The sequence below is a fragment of the Artibeus jamaicensis genome, unplaced genomic scaffold (assembly GCF_021234435.1).
Source record: "Artibeus jamaicensis isolate MK-2021 breed Jamaican fruit bat unplaced genomic scaffold, CSHL_Jam_final contig_851, whole genome shotgun sequence".
Taxonomy (NCBI): domain Eukaryota; kingdom Metazoa; phylum Chordata; class Mammalia; order Chiroptera; family Phyllostomidae; genus Artibeus; species Artibeus jamaicensis.
In genome coordinates this window covers 3,997,736-4,016,057 of record NW_026521986.1, presented here as the reverse complement: position 1 = coordinate 4,016,057, position 18,322 = coordinate 3,997,736, and the positions used below count along the sequence as shown (strand labels likewise).

Below are 18,322 nucleotides of genomic sequence, written 5' to 3'. Positions count from 1 at the left end.
GTGAGCAGAGGCTACAGTCCCTTTTCTAAACCCTCCTCCCCAAGAGCCAGTAGGCTGGCACCATATCTGAGACTACATCAACTGGGCTAACACTGTCTGACCCACCTTGGAGATCCTCAGAGACCATGCCCCACCCAATTTACTGGCCCACCCAAGCTGCTTTTCAACACCAATGGCTGGTCTCAGCTCTTACTGCATAATTTACTAAATCCTTTCAAGCAAGAGGTGGCCTCAGTGAGTCCCAGGCCCAGCCCTTGGCAGCAGCCAACCTAGTTCCATAACCTGGCTTTGCCTGGCAATCTCCAAGCCCAGTACAAGTAGCCATCTCAGATTGCCTTACAGCTCAGGAAAGGTGGCTCCCAGCAAAACACTGGTGTGGTGATTGGCCTGCACCACTAGGAAAACCCCAGGGCCAGCACACCCAATGGACAACTAACTACAGACCATGTCGAGCACCACCACCACCCTGCTCCTGCACAGCTGATCCTCCATGGACAGCAGAGGATGGTGGTAAGTGGTCACAGCTTATTCTTGCAGCTGACTGGCCTGGTAAATCCCTCCCATTGATCTGCCAACAGAAACGAAGGCTCAACTGTAAGAGGAGGAAGTGCTCAGCCTACATGAAAGGCACACCTCAAGTACCCAGCGTGGGCAATGGGGAAGGCTGTGTCATTGGACCCTACAGGACACCTACTACATTAGGCCACACTACCAAGACACAGTGTCAAAGCAGCTCTTAGTACTTAAAAACAAACATAGAGAGGCTGCCCAAACAAGGAGACAAATAAACATGGCCCAAGTGAAAGAAGAGATCAAAACTCTAGAAAAAGAACTAAACAAAATGGAGATAAGCAAACTATCAAATGCAGAATTCAAAACACTGGTTATAAGGATGCTCAAGAAACTCAGTGAGGACCTCAGCAGCATAAAAAAGACCTAGTCAGAAACAAAGGATACACTAATTGAAATAAAGAACCATTTTTACAAGGAAACCACAGTAGAGTGGATGAATGCAAGAATCAAATCAAAGATATGGAACATAGGGAAGCAAAAAACCAATCAGATAATAAAAAAAGACCCCCCCCCCAAATGAGGGTAGTATATGCATCCTTTGGGAAAACTTCAAGAGGTCCAACATTCACATCATAGGGGTGCCAGAAGGAAAAGAGAAGGAGAAATTGGAAATCTATTTGAAAAAATAATGAAAGAAAACTTCCCTAATTTGGTAAAGGAAACAGACATGCAAGTCCAGGAAGCAGAGTCCCAAACAAGATGGACACAAAGAGGCCCACACCAAGACACACTATAATTAAAATGCCATAGGTTAAAAGATAAAGAAAAAAATCTGAAAAGCGGCAAGAGAAAAGAAGTTAGTTACCTATGGCGGAGTTCCCATAAGGCCGTCCACTGATTTCTCAAAAGAAACTTTGCAGAAAGTATTCAAAGTCATGAAAAGCAGGGACATAAGGCCAAGACTGCTCTACCCAGCAAAGCTATCATTTAGAATTGAAGAGCAGATAAAGAGCTTCCTAGACAAGAAAAATCTAAAGGAGTTCATCATCACCAAACCATTACTGTATGAAATGTTAAAGAGACTTATTTAAGGAAAAAATCAAAACTATGAATAAAATGGCAATAAATACATATCTATCAATAATTAAATCTAAAAAAACAAACCAAGCAAACAAGAACATAGATAGAATCATGGATATGGAGTGTTTTTACGGTTGCCAGATGGGAGGGGGTGTGGAAGAATGGGTGAGAGGTGCAGGGATTAAGAAGTACAAATAGGTAGTTACAAAACAGCCAGGGGGATATAAAGTACAGTATAGCAAAAGGAGTAGCCACAGAGCTTATATGCATGACCGGTGGACCTGAGCAATGGTAGGGGTATAGCCTGAGGGGGACAAAGAGAAACAAAACAGGACAACTGTAATAACATAATAAAATATAATTTGAAAAAAATAAAAACATTTAAAAAAAGCAACTGTGCAATGTACCATTCATTTTACGTGTGTTGAAGCCAGGGACTGTTAATCTTCACCTCTACTTTAGTATGTTAGACTGCTACACACATAGTAAGTGTTCAAATAAATGTACAGAATGACTATAGTAAGTCCTAAAACTCAAAACCTTACTTTGCTGATCTCTGAACCGGTTGTCTTTACTCCTCTGTCATAATCATTTTGCCAATCTCCTTTCTCTTTCTAGCTCCATCACTTTCCTTTTCCCCTATCGTACCCCTATACTTTGGTAGTAAGTTCTAAAAATAAAAAATAATTCCTCAAAAAAGGATGGGCATTTCTGTTCTATTATACATTCACATGAATAGGGCAGTAAATGCCATAACATATTTCTTTTCTATCTTCATTTTTCTATCTAGCTTTTCTATCTTCATTTTTCTTAAAGTTGACACCAGAGGTGAAACATTCACTACACAGCAACCACTCAACAAACTCTTAATTTGGGAACAGGCTTTTGAAATAGGATCCTTATTTTAGGTAAGGAATATGAAATTTGGAACAGTTAAGTTCTAAGACCAAGGCCACAGTCAATACCATAGCTGCAAGCCAGGGCTGAATCCAGGATTGTACTGTTCCAAAGCCAGCACTCTATAAATTTCCTGGTCCAATCGGGCGGGGCATTCTTATCTATATTATGACTAAGTGCTTAAAATCGGTTTTCTCATATAATCTTTGAGATAACCCCTAAAAAGTAGGTGTTTACTAAATATGAACTGATATTCAAAGAGAAGAACTAATGAGCCCAAGATCATTTAAAAATAAGGCAGCAAAGTTAGGGTTTAGTAGTCTGGCCACAGAATTTATGCCTTTAGCCACTGTTATATAGCCTTACAGTAAAAAAAAAAAAAAAGGGGGACAAGACAGCAAATAATTACAACAGTCAAATAAATGCTATGACAAAAGTGAAAGTTTAATTTTAGGTAACATGGAAAAGTTCACAAAGGACAACTGCAGTGGGTGGCCCTCAGAAGGTAAGTACGAGTTAGGAGTTGAAGAAAACGTCACCACAGAATGGGAAAGTAAGTGCAAGGTACTAAGACAACAAAATAGCATATGGAGCTCTCTGGCTTTAGGACACACACACCAGAAGGGTTCCCCCCTCCTGATTAATCTGAAGAAGTGGGCAAGGGCCAGATTGTAAATACACTTGTTTGCCATGCTAAGTTTAGATATTATAGTCTGTTTTTCTTTTGGCTTTTTAAAATGCATGTCTTCTTTGATAAATAAAACTCTCCTGCCCTCCTCTAAAAATTTTTAAAGATTTTAAAATTTTTTATTATTTATTTTTTAGAGAGAGGGGAAGGAAGAAAGAGAGGGAGAGAAACATGGATGTGTGAGAGATACATCGATGGGGTGCCTCTTGTATATCCCCAAATGGGAACCTGGCCTGCAATCCAGGCCATGTGCCCTGACTGGGAATCAAACTGGTGACCTCTGGGTTCACAGGCTGGTGCTCAATGCACTGAGTCACACCAGCCAGGGCTAAAAATTTTATAAACTAAGTTTTTGTATATGAAGATGAAAGAAAAAACATGGAGGCATTTTCAACAGAGAATGACATGAACTGATTTTCACATTAGGAAGTCCACCTTTTAGAAACCTGGATGACAGAGTAAAAGGATACAAATCTGTTGGTAGAGAGACAGTTTAAGAGATTACATCAACAGTTAAGCCAAAAGTAATGAGGTGAAAAATTCAATGACAGGAGAACAAAGGTGAAAAGCAGGGAATGGATCAAGAGATACAAGTAGATAGTAAATTTATAAAATGTAAAGCCCAACTAAGTGTAGATAATGAGGGTAAAGAAAAAGTTAAGGATGACTTCCAAATTTTTGCTTGAATCATCTGTCTATAGTGGTATATTTAACCATGGTAGACATTATAGGAAGAAAACCAGCTGTAGTTTTTGTTTGGGGCAGTATTGGTACAGTTCAGTTACAGAAATATTTCATTTATAATACACATGAGTATCTATCTATCCAGGAAAAAATAATCAAATTGGCAATTAAATAGAAATAGTTAGGACTATAAACTAGGAAATGGAAATAGAAACCAATAGATGATAAAGCTGCTCAGGGGAAATACATAGGTAAGGAGATGACCAAGGATTTTCATTTTTAGTCTATAACCAAAGTAATCTACCTTCCTCAAATTACGTATTGTATCTTTGAAATACACTTGTTTCCTGTTTAGAGTCCCTAAAGGAAAAAGACCTTATCTTAGTAATTTCCGAAAAGCACCTGCTGGGGCAAGTATTCATAGCACATAGTAAATGTTCAATGTGGCAAAGTTAGTATGATATTACAGAGTTCTAAGATGTATCATGGTACTCAGCGTAGTGGAAGTAGTCTTCATAGATAGTAAATAGCTTTTAAAAAGTTGTGGATTAATTAAGTTTCAAGTTATATTTTATCTCATTTACCTTTCATCACAATAAGAAAATTTCATATCCAGACTGTGACGACTGAGGAAAGTCTTGCTATCTAATGGAATTTCAATATTTGATGGATGAGGAATGGGTTCACAAATGAGCACCAAGCATGTCATAGGTGGTTTCTTATACCCACATTGAGACTGGTTACCATTGGTATCATACACATGAATATGTCCTGTGCAATGAAGCACCTGTGTATAAAGAAAAGCAGTTTTAAAAAATGTATATATACAATGCTAGAAAAAAAATTCAGAGATAAGTAGTTGAGTCTGATATGGAAAGTAAGCTTTGATAATATATACTGCCCTTAGTAGATTAATTATATTTCTGGAAATCAACAAATATTTTCCCTACAGAACTACCCATGACCTACCCCTCAGGTACCACAAATTATCTTTCCTTTTAAAAGAAAAAGAAGGAAATCTAACCCTCTGTAACAGCATGGATAGACACAAGAGTTCTATGCTAAGTAAAACAAGCCAGTCAGAGAAAGATAAGGACCATATAATTTATTTCATTCATACATGGAATCTAATGAACAAAATAAACTAACAAAATAGAAGCAGACTCCATAGATAGAGAACAAACTGACAGCTGTCAGAGGGGAGGGAGAGTTGCAGGTCTGGGTGAAAAAGGTGAAGGGAAGCAAAAACAGTGACGAAAAAAAAAAAAAAGAACCTCAGACACATACAATAGTTTGGTGGGTGTGGGGTATGAGGGGAATAAATAGTGATGAAATGAAATTTGACTTGGGGTGGTGAACACACAATACAATATAAAGGTGACATATTATAGAATTGTACGCGTGAAACCTACAGAATTTTATTAACCAATGTCACCCCAATAAATGCAATAAAAAAGAAAAAAACATTAAAAAATCCTCATATAAACCTGAGCTTAAATTTTCTTTCATCTGGTTATTGTAGCTGTTTGATGGTTATTTCTTACTGTAATAACTTTTAAAACTGAGCAAAAAAAATACAACAATGAATAGAAAATTAAGTTCTATCAAGATTCAAACACTGGATGGCTGGCAAAGCCAACTGACTATTAGCTCAGTAAGCCAGTTGTCATAATTCACATAATTTAAGTTCATGTCTTAAACTGGCAAATTAATTATACTGTTTGGATGTTAAACCTGCACATGCCAAAGGACAATTCTAAGTTTTCCTTCACAGTTCTAAAGCTACCTTAATACTAGCAATGTCAAGATGCATGAAATTATCTGTAAGTGCATCACCACTCACAGATCATTTTTACTTACCTTCCACGTTGCAGACTTGATGTTCATAGTTCTCCCCCGGCTGGTTAGGGTACACTTCATTCTGAGAAAAAAGCTTCGCTGTGTATTTTGCTCTTTTCCTTTTTTTACAAGACCTAAGGAAAGTATGAAATAAAGTTAAAAAACATAACTAAATATGCAAATTTATTATAGTAAGAGTAGCACAGTCCAACTGGGAGCTGTTCAATTCGACATTCCAGCACAAACAAAGAGAAACACCCTCACTCTGCCCACTCCAACACATCCAGTAACCTAACCCCTCGGTCAGTAACAGGTTTTCAATGGCAGTGATTAACTCATTTGATAGGAAGAGTATCCACAGTTGGGTAACAGTTAATCATTTCACATTCAAGCCAGTAAAGTTGGTCAAATTACAAAGAAATATTAATATGGTATAAATTTGTCCTGTAAATGTCCTATCAGTGTATAATCATACACCCAAAGAAGGAGCTTCAGCAAACTCTTCTAAACCTTCACTAAATGTTAGTTCAATTTATAATAAGCACTCCATTTATTTATAGAACTTTTAAAATATAAAATTTATTTTTAATAGTAAATAAACAATTTTTTATATCTGATTTTCCCTTAAATCTCCCTATAAAGGCAGGTAAGAAATTATTTCTATTTTATTACGAGGTGAAAAAAGTAAATGACTTTTCAAAGAAAAGTTAGAATCAAATCAATTCAGGTCTATTTACTCATATTCCAAACCTAACATAACTGAAAAATGAGATTACAACACTCAGGTGACTAAGCAAATAGCAACCTCATTTCTTATCTTCACTGATCAGTTTCATTCAGCATTCATTATTCGAGAACTAGACTAGGTACTGCAAGCAATACAAAGATGAATAAGACACACCGCCTGTCCTGAAGAAGTTAAACATTTGGCAAACGTAGGGAAGCCAATTAACAATTCAATGCCGACAGAGTCAGTGCCCAAGACTTATGAGAACACTTTAACCCAGTACAGAGAGAGCTTAGAAAATAAGCTCTAATAATGGAGAAATCAGGAAGTTCTTAGAGAAAGACATTAGAATTTCAATAAGTACAGATGAGTTAGAAGGGTATGCTAGGCAGAAGGAAGAGAATGAAAACCACATAGGTGGAAAAAAAATAGCACATTTAGGGAACGGTAGTAGATAGTTCACTTTGGCCACAATATAAAGTACATGCAGAAGAGTAATGAGACAAACTTAGAAAAGAAGGTTAGAGCCATAACTCAGCCTTAAGTATACAACATGGAGCTTCTAAAAGATTATGAATTGAGAAACACAATCAGGAACTTAAAGTACATCAATCTAGCAGCAACATATAAGATGTGTAAGAATTAGAATACATCATGGTACTGAGTGCCTGACCAGTAGAAGTAAAAAGATGACAAAACATAAATGAAGAAGTAGAATAGAACCTATAAACTTAAAAACTGATGGTAATAAAGTAGCAGAAAAATTTTACAATCTGTAGATTTTTAAGGACAATATTCAGAAAGAAAGGTGTTAAGTTAAAAAAGAATCAAATTAAATTTAAATGCAGGCCTAATTAGCTGGAAATGCTGGCTGGGCTCATGGAAGGAGTTAGGGTTCAAACTTATAATAACAGAACTAGGCAAGTTAGGGCAGTCTTGGTGCTGATACAAGTTATTCGGGTTTATATAAATAAGGACTGGATTTGCCCTCCTGAGAAGTGTCTGACAGTGGATTTTAAAAAGATGCAACAGTATCACACTGGTCTTGGTGATAGTATAATGGTGTGTGTTTGGGGGATGGGGAAGTGGTACTGGTGGGGGTGACAGCAGTGATCCACATGTAAACTGGGATATTTTCAGTACTTCGTAATCTAAGCTTGAATTGGACCAATCTTTGAAAATACAAAGCTATTGAACTGGGACATAAACATAAATTTTAATGCTAAGGTAGTGGAGAAGTACTAGTATTTTCCTAATGGAAAAAGCATTTTCAATAAATAAATATTCAGCCTTCTAAAAATAAATCATCTTTTTTAACATTATTGAAAGAATAATAGGACTATGTTGTATAAATATACCTGTGGCTCCTAGTGTATCATTAAAATGTAATGTACTGTAGCAGCTTTTGTAAGTGAAAATCTGCATTTTTATTTCTCAAAATAAGTGAATGAATGAATGAATAAATAAATAAATGCACCAGAAATGACTTCAAAAAAGTTCATGTGCTTATGAATTTGGTTAAAAACATACATTTAAATTATATTAAGCAGACTATATCCAACTTAGATGGTTTAAAATAATTAATTAACATCATTACCAAATCAAAACAAGACTTCCTAATATCTATCCACTTATAGTCTAGCCTAAAGGAAGCACTGAGCAGACACTACAAACCCTCAAGTCTAACCACCTGAACTCATATTAAATTCATTGACAACCTACTTAGGTCCCTGCTCAGAATGCATTTACTCCTCCTTTAAACAGTATGCATTTGCTTTCCAAGTTCACAGTAAACACACAGTAAGAAATTTAATAACAGTAGAGGGGTCCTGCTAACAAGGTGAAAAATGGCAGTAAAATGTAGTGAGAGTTGGTGAACATGAAAAGAACTCTCAAAGTGCTAACAAGTGTGGACTCTAGAGCCAGTCCACCCAAGTTTAACACATGCTCTGCTACTTACTAACCCAGTCATCTTTGGTAAGCCACTCGATAACTCTATGCCTTGGTTTCCTCAGGAAAATGGAAATAACAGTAACTTCACAGGGTTGTGAGGAATAAAGGACTTTAAACACATAAATGCAGAGAACAGTGTCCTGACACAGCATACTCTCTCAGTAGAGGTTAACTATTATTGTAAATGAGATGAGATGAAAAAGAAACCATAAAAAACTATTCAAAAGTACGTAAATTTGAGGTTGTTTAATACAGAAGTAAACAGAAGTACACTTAGCTGAAAAGAGCAACTATAGAGCATAATGACAAATTTTCATTGTAAATTTCAGTCATGAATGATTCAACGAAAATTTACAAATTATAATCAGGACACTAAGCGAGCACAGGTATGAAAAAACTTTCTTTACACACCACAAAATGAATAGGAGGCAGTGATAGAGGGTGCTCTGGGAGTATAGTAGTCCCCCCCTTATCTGTGGTTCTGCTTTCTGCAGTTTCAATTACATGGTCAACCTCAGGTTCAGAAATAAAAAATGGAAAATTCCAGAAATAAATCATTCATGTTTTAAATTGTGGGGAAAAAAGAGACCCTTTCCCAAAATCTTGGAATATTTGATTATTTTTAAAAATACCTTAAGAGTTAGAGGTCTTTTTTTGTTGCTACTAATGTGGGGGTATCCATAATGTAATACTTTGCAATATAACCACATAGTCTCAAGTTATTGTAAACATCATGAAAGGTCAAATAAGCAAATTATGTTCTTTAAAACCTGGTGCACCTTCTCCCCCCCCTTTGGGCCTTTAGAAAGCTTAAATCCAAACATGCACCTCAATTTCAATAAGTCTAAAATCCTATTGTCTGCCCTGGTTGTGTGGATCACTGGATTGAGTGCCAGCCTGCAAACCAAAAGGCCGCCGGTTAGATTCCTAGTCACAGCACACGCCTGGGTTGCAGGCCAGGTCCCCAGTTCAGGGGAGGTGGAAGAGGCAACAGGTTTCTCCCCCTCTCTTTCTCCCGCCCCCCCCCAAAATAAATAAATGAAATCTTTAAAAGAATAAAAATAAATTTAAAGATTCTATTGTCTGCTTTTTGTATTATGACTTCTTGTCTTAAAGTTGTACTTAATTTATAACTTCCTTGGTTCTTGTTTTTATTTATTCTTCCATTTCATCTACTCATACACCCCATACACACACACATAGCACATATGCATTATGTGGGCTTTAAATTTTTTTTCACATATTTCAATTAAATTCCTATAAAAACCAGAATAATAGATTTAACAAAGAACGGAGTAACATTTTATTAAACATAAAATGATGTTTTGCCTTAAATTACTACAGTAACAAAATTTAAAAATTAGTAACAAATCTGATCAGGTAACGCCACCTGCCACATTAAATTAAACAATAGACTTTTCTTCTCACCATTTCTGTGTGTAAGCATTTCTCTCATTTCCTCATGGTCACACGGATGAGTAAAATCAAACACACTGTGTCCAGTTAGTTCAAACTGCAAACACATTTTCAAAAATTAGATCTGTATCATAAAATTATAAAAATATAAATAAGGACTCTGAATATATGGGTATTTACCTGAGTTAATCCCATATATTTGTTCACATTATCAGAAATGTAAATCATATCACCATCATCTGTGAGAACCATAACAAAACCATCCAGGGCTTTCAAATAAAAGCAGTTCATTTGTGCCTTCATTTCATCTTCAATATCCAAATCACCTAAAAACAAAGCACAAGAAAAGAGAAAATTTTCATTTAAACGTTATACTTAAATAATGTTTAGATGTTTTAATAATGTTCCCCATATACTTTATTTAATATTCACAACCTATATTTTTTCCCATCACTCGTATTTTTTTTAAGCAGAAAGTGCAAACACAGTCCCCCACTACCACAAATTATGCAGTCGAGTTTCCCACATCTGGGGAAACTGCAGGGGTCAGCACATCCAGAGGGCAACGGATAAGCCTTGCCCTGGGAAAACCACCTTCATGATCAGGGCATCTCTCCTGCCAGTTAAGTATACTTTTAAACACATAACAGTGAAGGCCAGAGGACAGGAAAACTAAAATTAGATTTGCCAGCTGCTTTTAATAATTATTTAAAGTAACACAGAAAGGCAAACAATTGAAAAGCGAAAAGAAGGGCCACGTTATTAGAAGACAGGTAGACAGGTAGGTAGGTAGGTGGGTGGGGCAGAAAATAGAAGGAAAAGGCCAGAAGCTTTAAAAGCAGGTAATAAAAAGGCTGTAGTATTAAGGAAGAATTAACCATCCTCTAAATGTAGTTTCTAATTACTTTTAATTTCTAATTTTTAGGCCTATTATATCCTTGTAAAACAACTCACCAGCATCAAGAAGTTTCCTCACACGCAAATAGCTGATGGTAAGCCTCATAACAGAAGCCTTATCAAGATGCGAACTCACGTTATGGGGAAGTGGCAACTGATGAGCAAGCTCATAAAAAACTTCAGACTCTTTACTTCGCCGAGATCTGGCTGCATCTCTAGACTTTTCTTTTCGACGTTCAGAACTTATCCTATTTAACAAAAAGAAGGGGGTGGGGAAAACAGATGGAAATTTTATGTTAGTTTGCCTTTGCTTGACCATATTTTACATTCTGCTTACCACAGAAGGATCAGAAGATGCTACGTAATTATATAGATTTGTCTGCTACATGAAAGTATTTTTAATGGAGCACTTATACAAATTTTTGGATTCTTGAGACACAAGGAAGTCTCATAAAAAGTCCAAGATGAAGCTTTAAACCTGTCTGAAGTAGGTGTTTCCTTCCTAGCATGTCAAATTTAAAGGGATGTTTTTGTTTAGCCCAAATCTGAAACACTGCCTTGTATATGAAGGCTGCACCTTCATTGCCATTCAAAAAGTCTCAACATAGAGAAATCACAACTCATGAAGATAAATGGAAGTTGTGCATGGTAACTTGAAAACAGGTGTTTTTAAAAAATTTGTTGACACTATTACAGATGTCCCCATCCCCTCCTCCCCTTTGCCATTTGCAACCAATGCCCAACCCCCTTTCCCTCTGGTCATCACCACAGTGTTGTCTGTGTTTATGGATTATGCATATATGATCTTTGGCTATCCCAAGCAGATGGAACAGTAATAGCTACGAACTGATTTTTGACTCGTTTCTTTTGACTCCAATACTCTCCTACCTTTCACTTTAGTATATGAGCAATGCGACTGTAAGGTACAGGAATTTATATTAGCAGATATAATAAGCTACCGTTTTCAGGTTGCTTACTGCCTTCACAGCCCCTCATCTACACTAGCACAATAGGTGATAAATAAATGCAGGGTGATGGGAGAAAAACAAAGACATAGCACAATACTAAGAATTTGAAGGAATGGGTTAACAAAGATTAATAAAGGTGTCAATACAGTGATGTATCTTTGGGGAAGTATTCCAAGAATAAAGTCAGTCCAAGCAGAACTGACATTCTTGGCTTAACTGCATAGCAACATCTATTCCTCTTGACCCAAATAAAGGTAAACAAAACTAAACTAGACTCTGTCCTTAGCTTCTTTTTTAATAGACACCTATTAAAACCTACTATGTGCCGAACTAGGTGCCTAGTTCTCTCTTAAGAACCCACCATACTTTTCAGACCATAAGATGCACCCCCCCGAAATTTGGGAGGAAAAGGGGGGAAGGTGCATCTTATACTCCGAATGTAGGTTACCTGGCTCACTGTTGGGGGGGAGGTGGTGGAGCGGGGTCACAGGTTATTAAATATTTTACCACATTTTTTGCTTCAAATTTCCCCCCGTATTTTCCTCCTCTGAAACCTAGGTGCATCTTGTGGTTTGGTGCACCTTATAGTCCTAAAAACACAGCATATGTAGGTTAAATATCATCCCTATTTTATAGATGAGGAAACTGGGATGCAGTTGGTTAAAAAGAGCCATTATGTAGGAGACAGGATTTTGAACCCAGGTGTTTTTGTTTTCCTCCAAAGTCTTTGCTTTTCTGTAATGTTTTATCTTGTAATGTAGAATGCCGCTTCTATCACAAATACTCGACTGCTCTCCTATGACCTCAAATTAATCCTGTTAAGTCAATTATTTATTAAATGTTGAAAATAGCCATTACCATTCATTGAGGACTTAGCAATATGCTAAGGACTTTGACAACATTATTTCACTTAATCGTCCTTTATGTTCTATGAGTGAATGTACATAGTTGTCTTCACCTCAAATCTCTCCTTCCTCCAAATGATCTGCAGAGCTGCAAGGTTCAATCCTAGAAGCAACATTCTCAAGAAACAGGCAGGGCACTCAGCACATGCTCCAGTTATATTGCGACATTAGCAATAATATCGTTTTTACCACTTACTCAATTTCATGTGCTCATCTAACCCTTGTATTTTAATGAGGAATATCAACATTTCATGTTAGAACTGAACTTCAATATGAAAAAATTTCAACTCAAGCATCTAGATTAATTTAACTTGAGTATCTTCAGATTTAAGGTAAGCCACTAAAAACTATTATTACTTGTAACTACTGATTTATGTGAACCAGGGTTTTCTCAATACTGTACAGTTTATATAAAAACATGAAAATAAATTAGATGTGGGGCTTATCATGTAAACACAACAATGTCAATAATCTGAAACTTCATTTTTTATGTGCATTAGAACTGCCTCATTGTTCTCACTGACTTTAAAGAAATGTTTTAAATTTCAATTTACAAATAAAAACATGTAATAATAAAAGAGTTAAAAACCTATTTTATATATATACTAGAGGTCCTGGGGGCAGGGTTTGGGGGACAGGTCAAGTGAGTCCCCATTGGCCCTAGCATTTTTGATACTGTTTCCCTCACTTTTTCCCTCTTGAATTGGCAAGTGAGAGGCAGTGATGGCAATGGGAAACAGACTATAATCTGGTTCAAGTAAAACTAACAAAAAGAGTGCTGATCAATGATCTCATGATAAACTTGAATATTATTTCAAACACCACAATCAGTCTAGATGATCAGAATTTTATCAGCACCTTTCAGACTTACTATTCCTTTCGCTTAGTTACTCAACCAAATCTAAGCTACTAACGAATGAAACATCTTATGAAACATTTAAATCCTTTTATTACCTGTATCTGATCAAGCTAACCATGGAGATGGATTATCTCCATACCTTTAAAAATACTTGTATTGTCCAGAACTTTGAAGATTATGATTGTCCAAGATATGGCAACTACATTTATAAGACAAATCTATTAGAAATATGAGCTTGGATAAAACATTTAAAGGATAATATATTCAAACCAGTGAAGTCTATAAGAATAAGAATTTGAGCATATGCCAGGATTTTGGAAGAAAAATAAGCCTCAATAAAACAAGTAATATAGTATTTCAAGAGTTAACAAACCTAAATTAGATGAAGAAGGTAATGAAAATCAGTAGGTCCTCTACTACATAATCAATCTGGACATAAAGCAATTAAGAGAACTGTAATAAAAATTTAATGAAGAAACTGATCTGATGTTCTTCACATGTGACTATGGGAATTCTTAAATAACTTCTGGCTTAAAGATTCCCAAGTTCTTATGAGTTTCAGCATCTGCACTGCCCAACTTCTTATGTACTCACAAGAAGGCTCTTTTTATCAGGTCATACTCCACAGAATTACAGTGTTGACCAAGAATTATTTGTTAGACCATGTGATGAATGAAGAGATGAATCCTGTACTTATTTGTTTACTTACTACTTAAGATACCACATTAAAAGGTTTGTAGACTGGCAGACTTTCAGCATGGAAATATGCTCACTGTATTACTCAAAATTTTTAATTACCTAGGTTTTTATTTTATTGAGTATAGATCAAGTAATTTTCTGCTACTTACATATCTGTATAAGGTGCTATTGCACAGACTGCTAGTCGTACTGGAAATCAATTAGGAGTACAGTAAAAATTCTGCCTTTTGAATAGTTTGCTTACCCAATTCCATGACTGTCCTAGAACAATGTTCGAGTAAACTAGCAAAACAGCTCACTCTTAATATTCATGGTACTGTTATTATACACTTATATATTTTATTATTATTTAACTTACACTACTGGACAAGAAACTAACAATTTTATATTGAAATTATTTTGTATAAGAAATATACGTACGAAGATGATTTAGAGCCACTATCTTACTGAGCTTTTTGTGTATAGAGTTCATGAATAAGAAATAACCACTTGACAGAGAATGCCTACTATTAATCTTCAGATTAACAAGAACACAAAATAATCACAGATATCTGAAGGCATCTGTGTTGCCTACTGGTTGCAAAAGAAAAGCCTGTGAGTATTCCTACTTGTAAATATGACTTTAAGAACTGAAGGTAGATCATAATCATTGAAGAAGTTAAGATGATCAGAGTTATTGTAAAACTCTCAACTCTTTTATACTTGGTGATTTTAAAACTCTTTCTGGGCCATGAAGATATGTTGTTGCTTTGTACTTCTTGAATCAGCATTTCTATTGGACAGCCATTGTGAAGTGAAATTCCATGATCTAAAGGATGTAGCATTTTACCGTCTGGTGTGGCTCAGTGAGTTGGGCATGGGCCTGCAAACCAAATGCTCACAAGTTCTATTCCCTGTCAGGGCACATGCCTGGATTATGGGCCAGGTACCTGGTTTGGGGCATGGAAATGCAACTGATTGATGTTCCTCTTGCACATCAACATTTCTCTCCCTTTCACCCTACCTTCCCCTCTAAGAAAATAAATAAAATCTTTAAAAAAAATGATGTGGCATTTAGATGTTCCTTTCCAAAAAGTTCTATACCTAATTTTGTCTCTGCCAATCCATTAATGTGTGTAAACATTTTCCCATGCACTCTGTAGTAATGTAATTTATAGATCTTTTGTATCTCTACTTTTTGCCAAGCTGATAGGTGAAAATTGTACCTCATTACTTTAACTGCCCGTACTTTTAAAGTCTCAGGCCAAAGGGAATTCCAAGGAAAGTTTCATGTTTCTTAGTTGGCATTTTAGCCTACAGCTTTAAATTCAAACATTTATACACAGTGCACTGTATGTACACAGTGGTATTCTAAACATTTTCATCAATTAATTTATTTAATCTCTATTATCATAACCATGTTACAGATAAGGAACCTGGTTAAACAGTTTACCCAAGATCGAAGAGTTACTAAATGGTAGACCCTATACTCAAATTCAAGTCTGGCTCTAAAAACCATGCTATTAATAATTGTCTATACAGCTTCTCAGAAACCCATTCTAATTACCAAGTTAAATATTCATAAGTCATTATTATAAAGTTCAAAATGTATTTTCTTCACATCTCCAAAGGCCAAAAAAAAAAGTTATAGGGGTTGGCTTTAAATTTAGTATTTGACCCTAAGTTATTTAGAGGGACTCATGGTCAGGCCCTCTCCTGGAGTCTGTCAGTAATCCAAAATCCTAATTGAAAGGCATCTACAATGGCAATGCCCTCTGTTTCACTGTCCACCAGTTCTTCAAAGCAAGGCAGTCTTTAATGGGTATTGCCAACCACAAAGGGGAATTAGAGGACAGTCTACCTCATATACTCCCACTATATTTTTAATTCACACAGAGAAACTATTTGAACATCTTAGCTCACTATTGTTGGTGTTTTATTTGCTCAATATCTGGATTCCCAAAATAAGAGCAATCTGCCTACTCCAAGAGATCTGGCTGGGCATAAGCCTTATTAAGATACTTAATCATACAAAATACCATGAAAGAAAAAAATGAAGAGAATTTCCTTCTTCTAACATTTATTGAGTACTACTATGTACCAGGCACTGTGTTAAGTGTTTTCATATATTAGCTCATTTAATAATCATTAACTCTAGAGAGTACCAAAATACGAGGTGGGAAGTAGCCTTCCTGAACCTTTGAATAATTTACTCTCAGTCAAGAAATAGTCACTTAGTAAATATTAGTCACTTAGTTGCATCATAATCACTTAGGGACACTGGCCAACATTTCAAATTCCTGGGCTCTAACTTTTAAAACTCTGATTCAGTAATCTGAAGCAGGACCCCAAAATCTGGGTTTTTAAGAACTGCAAAAGTGTATGTATAGTGGGATTTGGGAACCACTGACGGAACTCATCCTTCCCTTATTTCACTTTAATTTCTCCCTCAACTTACTACCACAATGATCCTTCCAAAATAAGAAATCTGATATTATGTCCTGCTTATCATCTCATCAAAAGTACACAAGACAAAGTATCATTTCCCAATGAAACCCATCCTTACGTAGTTCCTTGCCCCATCCTTGTCATTTCCCAGATTTTTCAGCCCTGCTGCAGTTAATCAAAAACATAAGCTTTCATTCTTTCTGGTTCACTCACCACACACTCTCTGCCTCGAGTACACTTTTGAATATATAACCTGGTAAATTTTTGTGAGAAAATTTCAAGTTTTAACACCAGCATCACTTTGTTTCTGTTCTGTCTCCTAAAACTGTTCCCCCTCCTAGATCTGACCATTTTGGTTATTTTGCTATTTTTTTACCTTCCTCTACAATCCTTAAAGCTTCTTGGAGACAGGAACCTGCCTCATTTGCCTTTGTATTTTCAGAAGGGATGTGCCTAAATTCTACTTGGCTTTAGTACTGGCCCAAATCTGCTGTTTGCCCATGGAAGGGTGACTGTCGTTCAACATTCTTTTTAAGATCCAGGAATTGGCACTTCCATCAGTGCTCCTGAAATCCTATAGATTACAATAATAATTAAACAGCATAACAATGCCAGTACTTTAGGAAACAGCCTTGCCTGGTCTCAGAAGCTGTAATCCCCTGTGGCTAAGGCTGAGAAAAGGACCTTGGGAACACAGGCCACTTAGGAGACAAGGCTTATCTTCCTTGTAGGGGCAACACCTCTGCCCCCTTTCATTTCACCGTGCTTGGCCCCTGGTGGGATGACTGGTTAGCTAATGAAGGGCAAGATTCCTCAGAGGGACAACCTAAGACAGGCATGGTCACAAGGGAAGGACCTGGGGGGACTCTAGAAAAAGGGGGTGATGGACCCTCACCCCTTGGCTTTGACATAGCCTGAGTCCTCATTCTGTCTGCAAGAAGTCTCCTAATCTCTTGGCTGCCTTACTTCCCCTGCCTCACTTAAGCCTGAAACACTGCCTTAAGCCTGAAACAATGCTGGAGGTGGGTGCAGCCCTGTACTACAAAGGGCGGGTTCCCTAGGACAATCAGGCCTAAGAAAGAATGCATAAAATCCTATGAAACTTGCTTTGCTAACAACTTCAATTTAAATGATAAGGGTCCAAACATTAAGTGAGTTTGTTCCCCAAAGTTTTATGGCCCTTTAACTATCTGACCCTGACTCAGAATAAGTCCTCAGAGTTCTTTGAATGTTATCTTTTGTTTAATCATTTCTGCCTGACAATGATCAAAGAGCTTTATGTATACACCCTGTATTTCTGTGCAAACTGAACCCAATAAAAGCCTGTCAAGGCAACGGTCGGGATGCTCTCCTCTTGAGAGAGTGGCCATGCTGTCCCTTTTCCTCCACAGGACTTGGTTAAAAAAAAAAAACCAGCAAACAGTGTTACAGTGAAGAGCACCAATATCATCAGGAGAGTTAAGTAAGTGACCTTGCCAGTGAGGAGATTTAGACCCAAGGAGAGAGAGCTGAGAATGCAGGATACCAGACTACTAAAATGAGGTTCGAAGTTTAAGATTATTCCCTCATCACTACAATCTATAATTTCTGTTACTATTTTGTCCTAAGCTAATGTGGTCAGGAAAATATATCAGTTGTAGTTAATGTTGTTAACAAATTTACAATCAACATCTTTAACACTTTTATAAATGTCCTCCTAGCCCAGCTAGAAACAAGGATTGAAGCATTTTGTTTTTCTACAGTCTTTTTCTTTTTTTTAATTAAGATTAT

General features: G+C 36.5%; 1 protein-coding gene and 1 non-coding gene across 2 annotated transcripts in view; both read right to left on the bottom strand.

The window, feature by feature from the left end:
• HIF1A (hypoxia inducible factor 1 subunit alpha) overlaps positions 1–18,322 on the bottom strand; it is a 46,529-nt gene that overhangs the window by 14,763 nt on the left and 13,444 nt on the right. The window contains exons 2-6 of the mRNA XM_037132376.2: positions 10,752–10,942; positions 9,978–10,123; positions 9,810–9,894; positions 5,723–5,835; positions 4,447–4,649 (exon numbers count right to left, since the gene is read on the bottom strand). Of these exons, the coding sequence (XP_036988271.2) occupies positions 4,447–4,649; positions 5,723–5,835; positions 9,810–9,894; positions 9,978–10,123; positions 10,752–10,942 (738 nt within the window). The remainder of the gene's footprint in view (positions 1–4,446; positions 4,650–5,722; positions 5,836–9,809; positions 9,895–9,977; positions 10,124–10,751; positions 10,943–18,322) is intronic.
• On the bottom strand, positions 10,265–10,428 carry LOC119039637 (U1 spliceosomal RNA). The gene has a single exon (XR_005080647.2). It is a non-coding gene; the product is annotated as a U1 spliceosomal RNA (small nuclear RNA).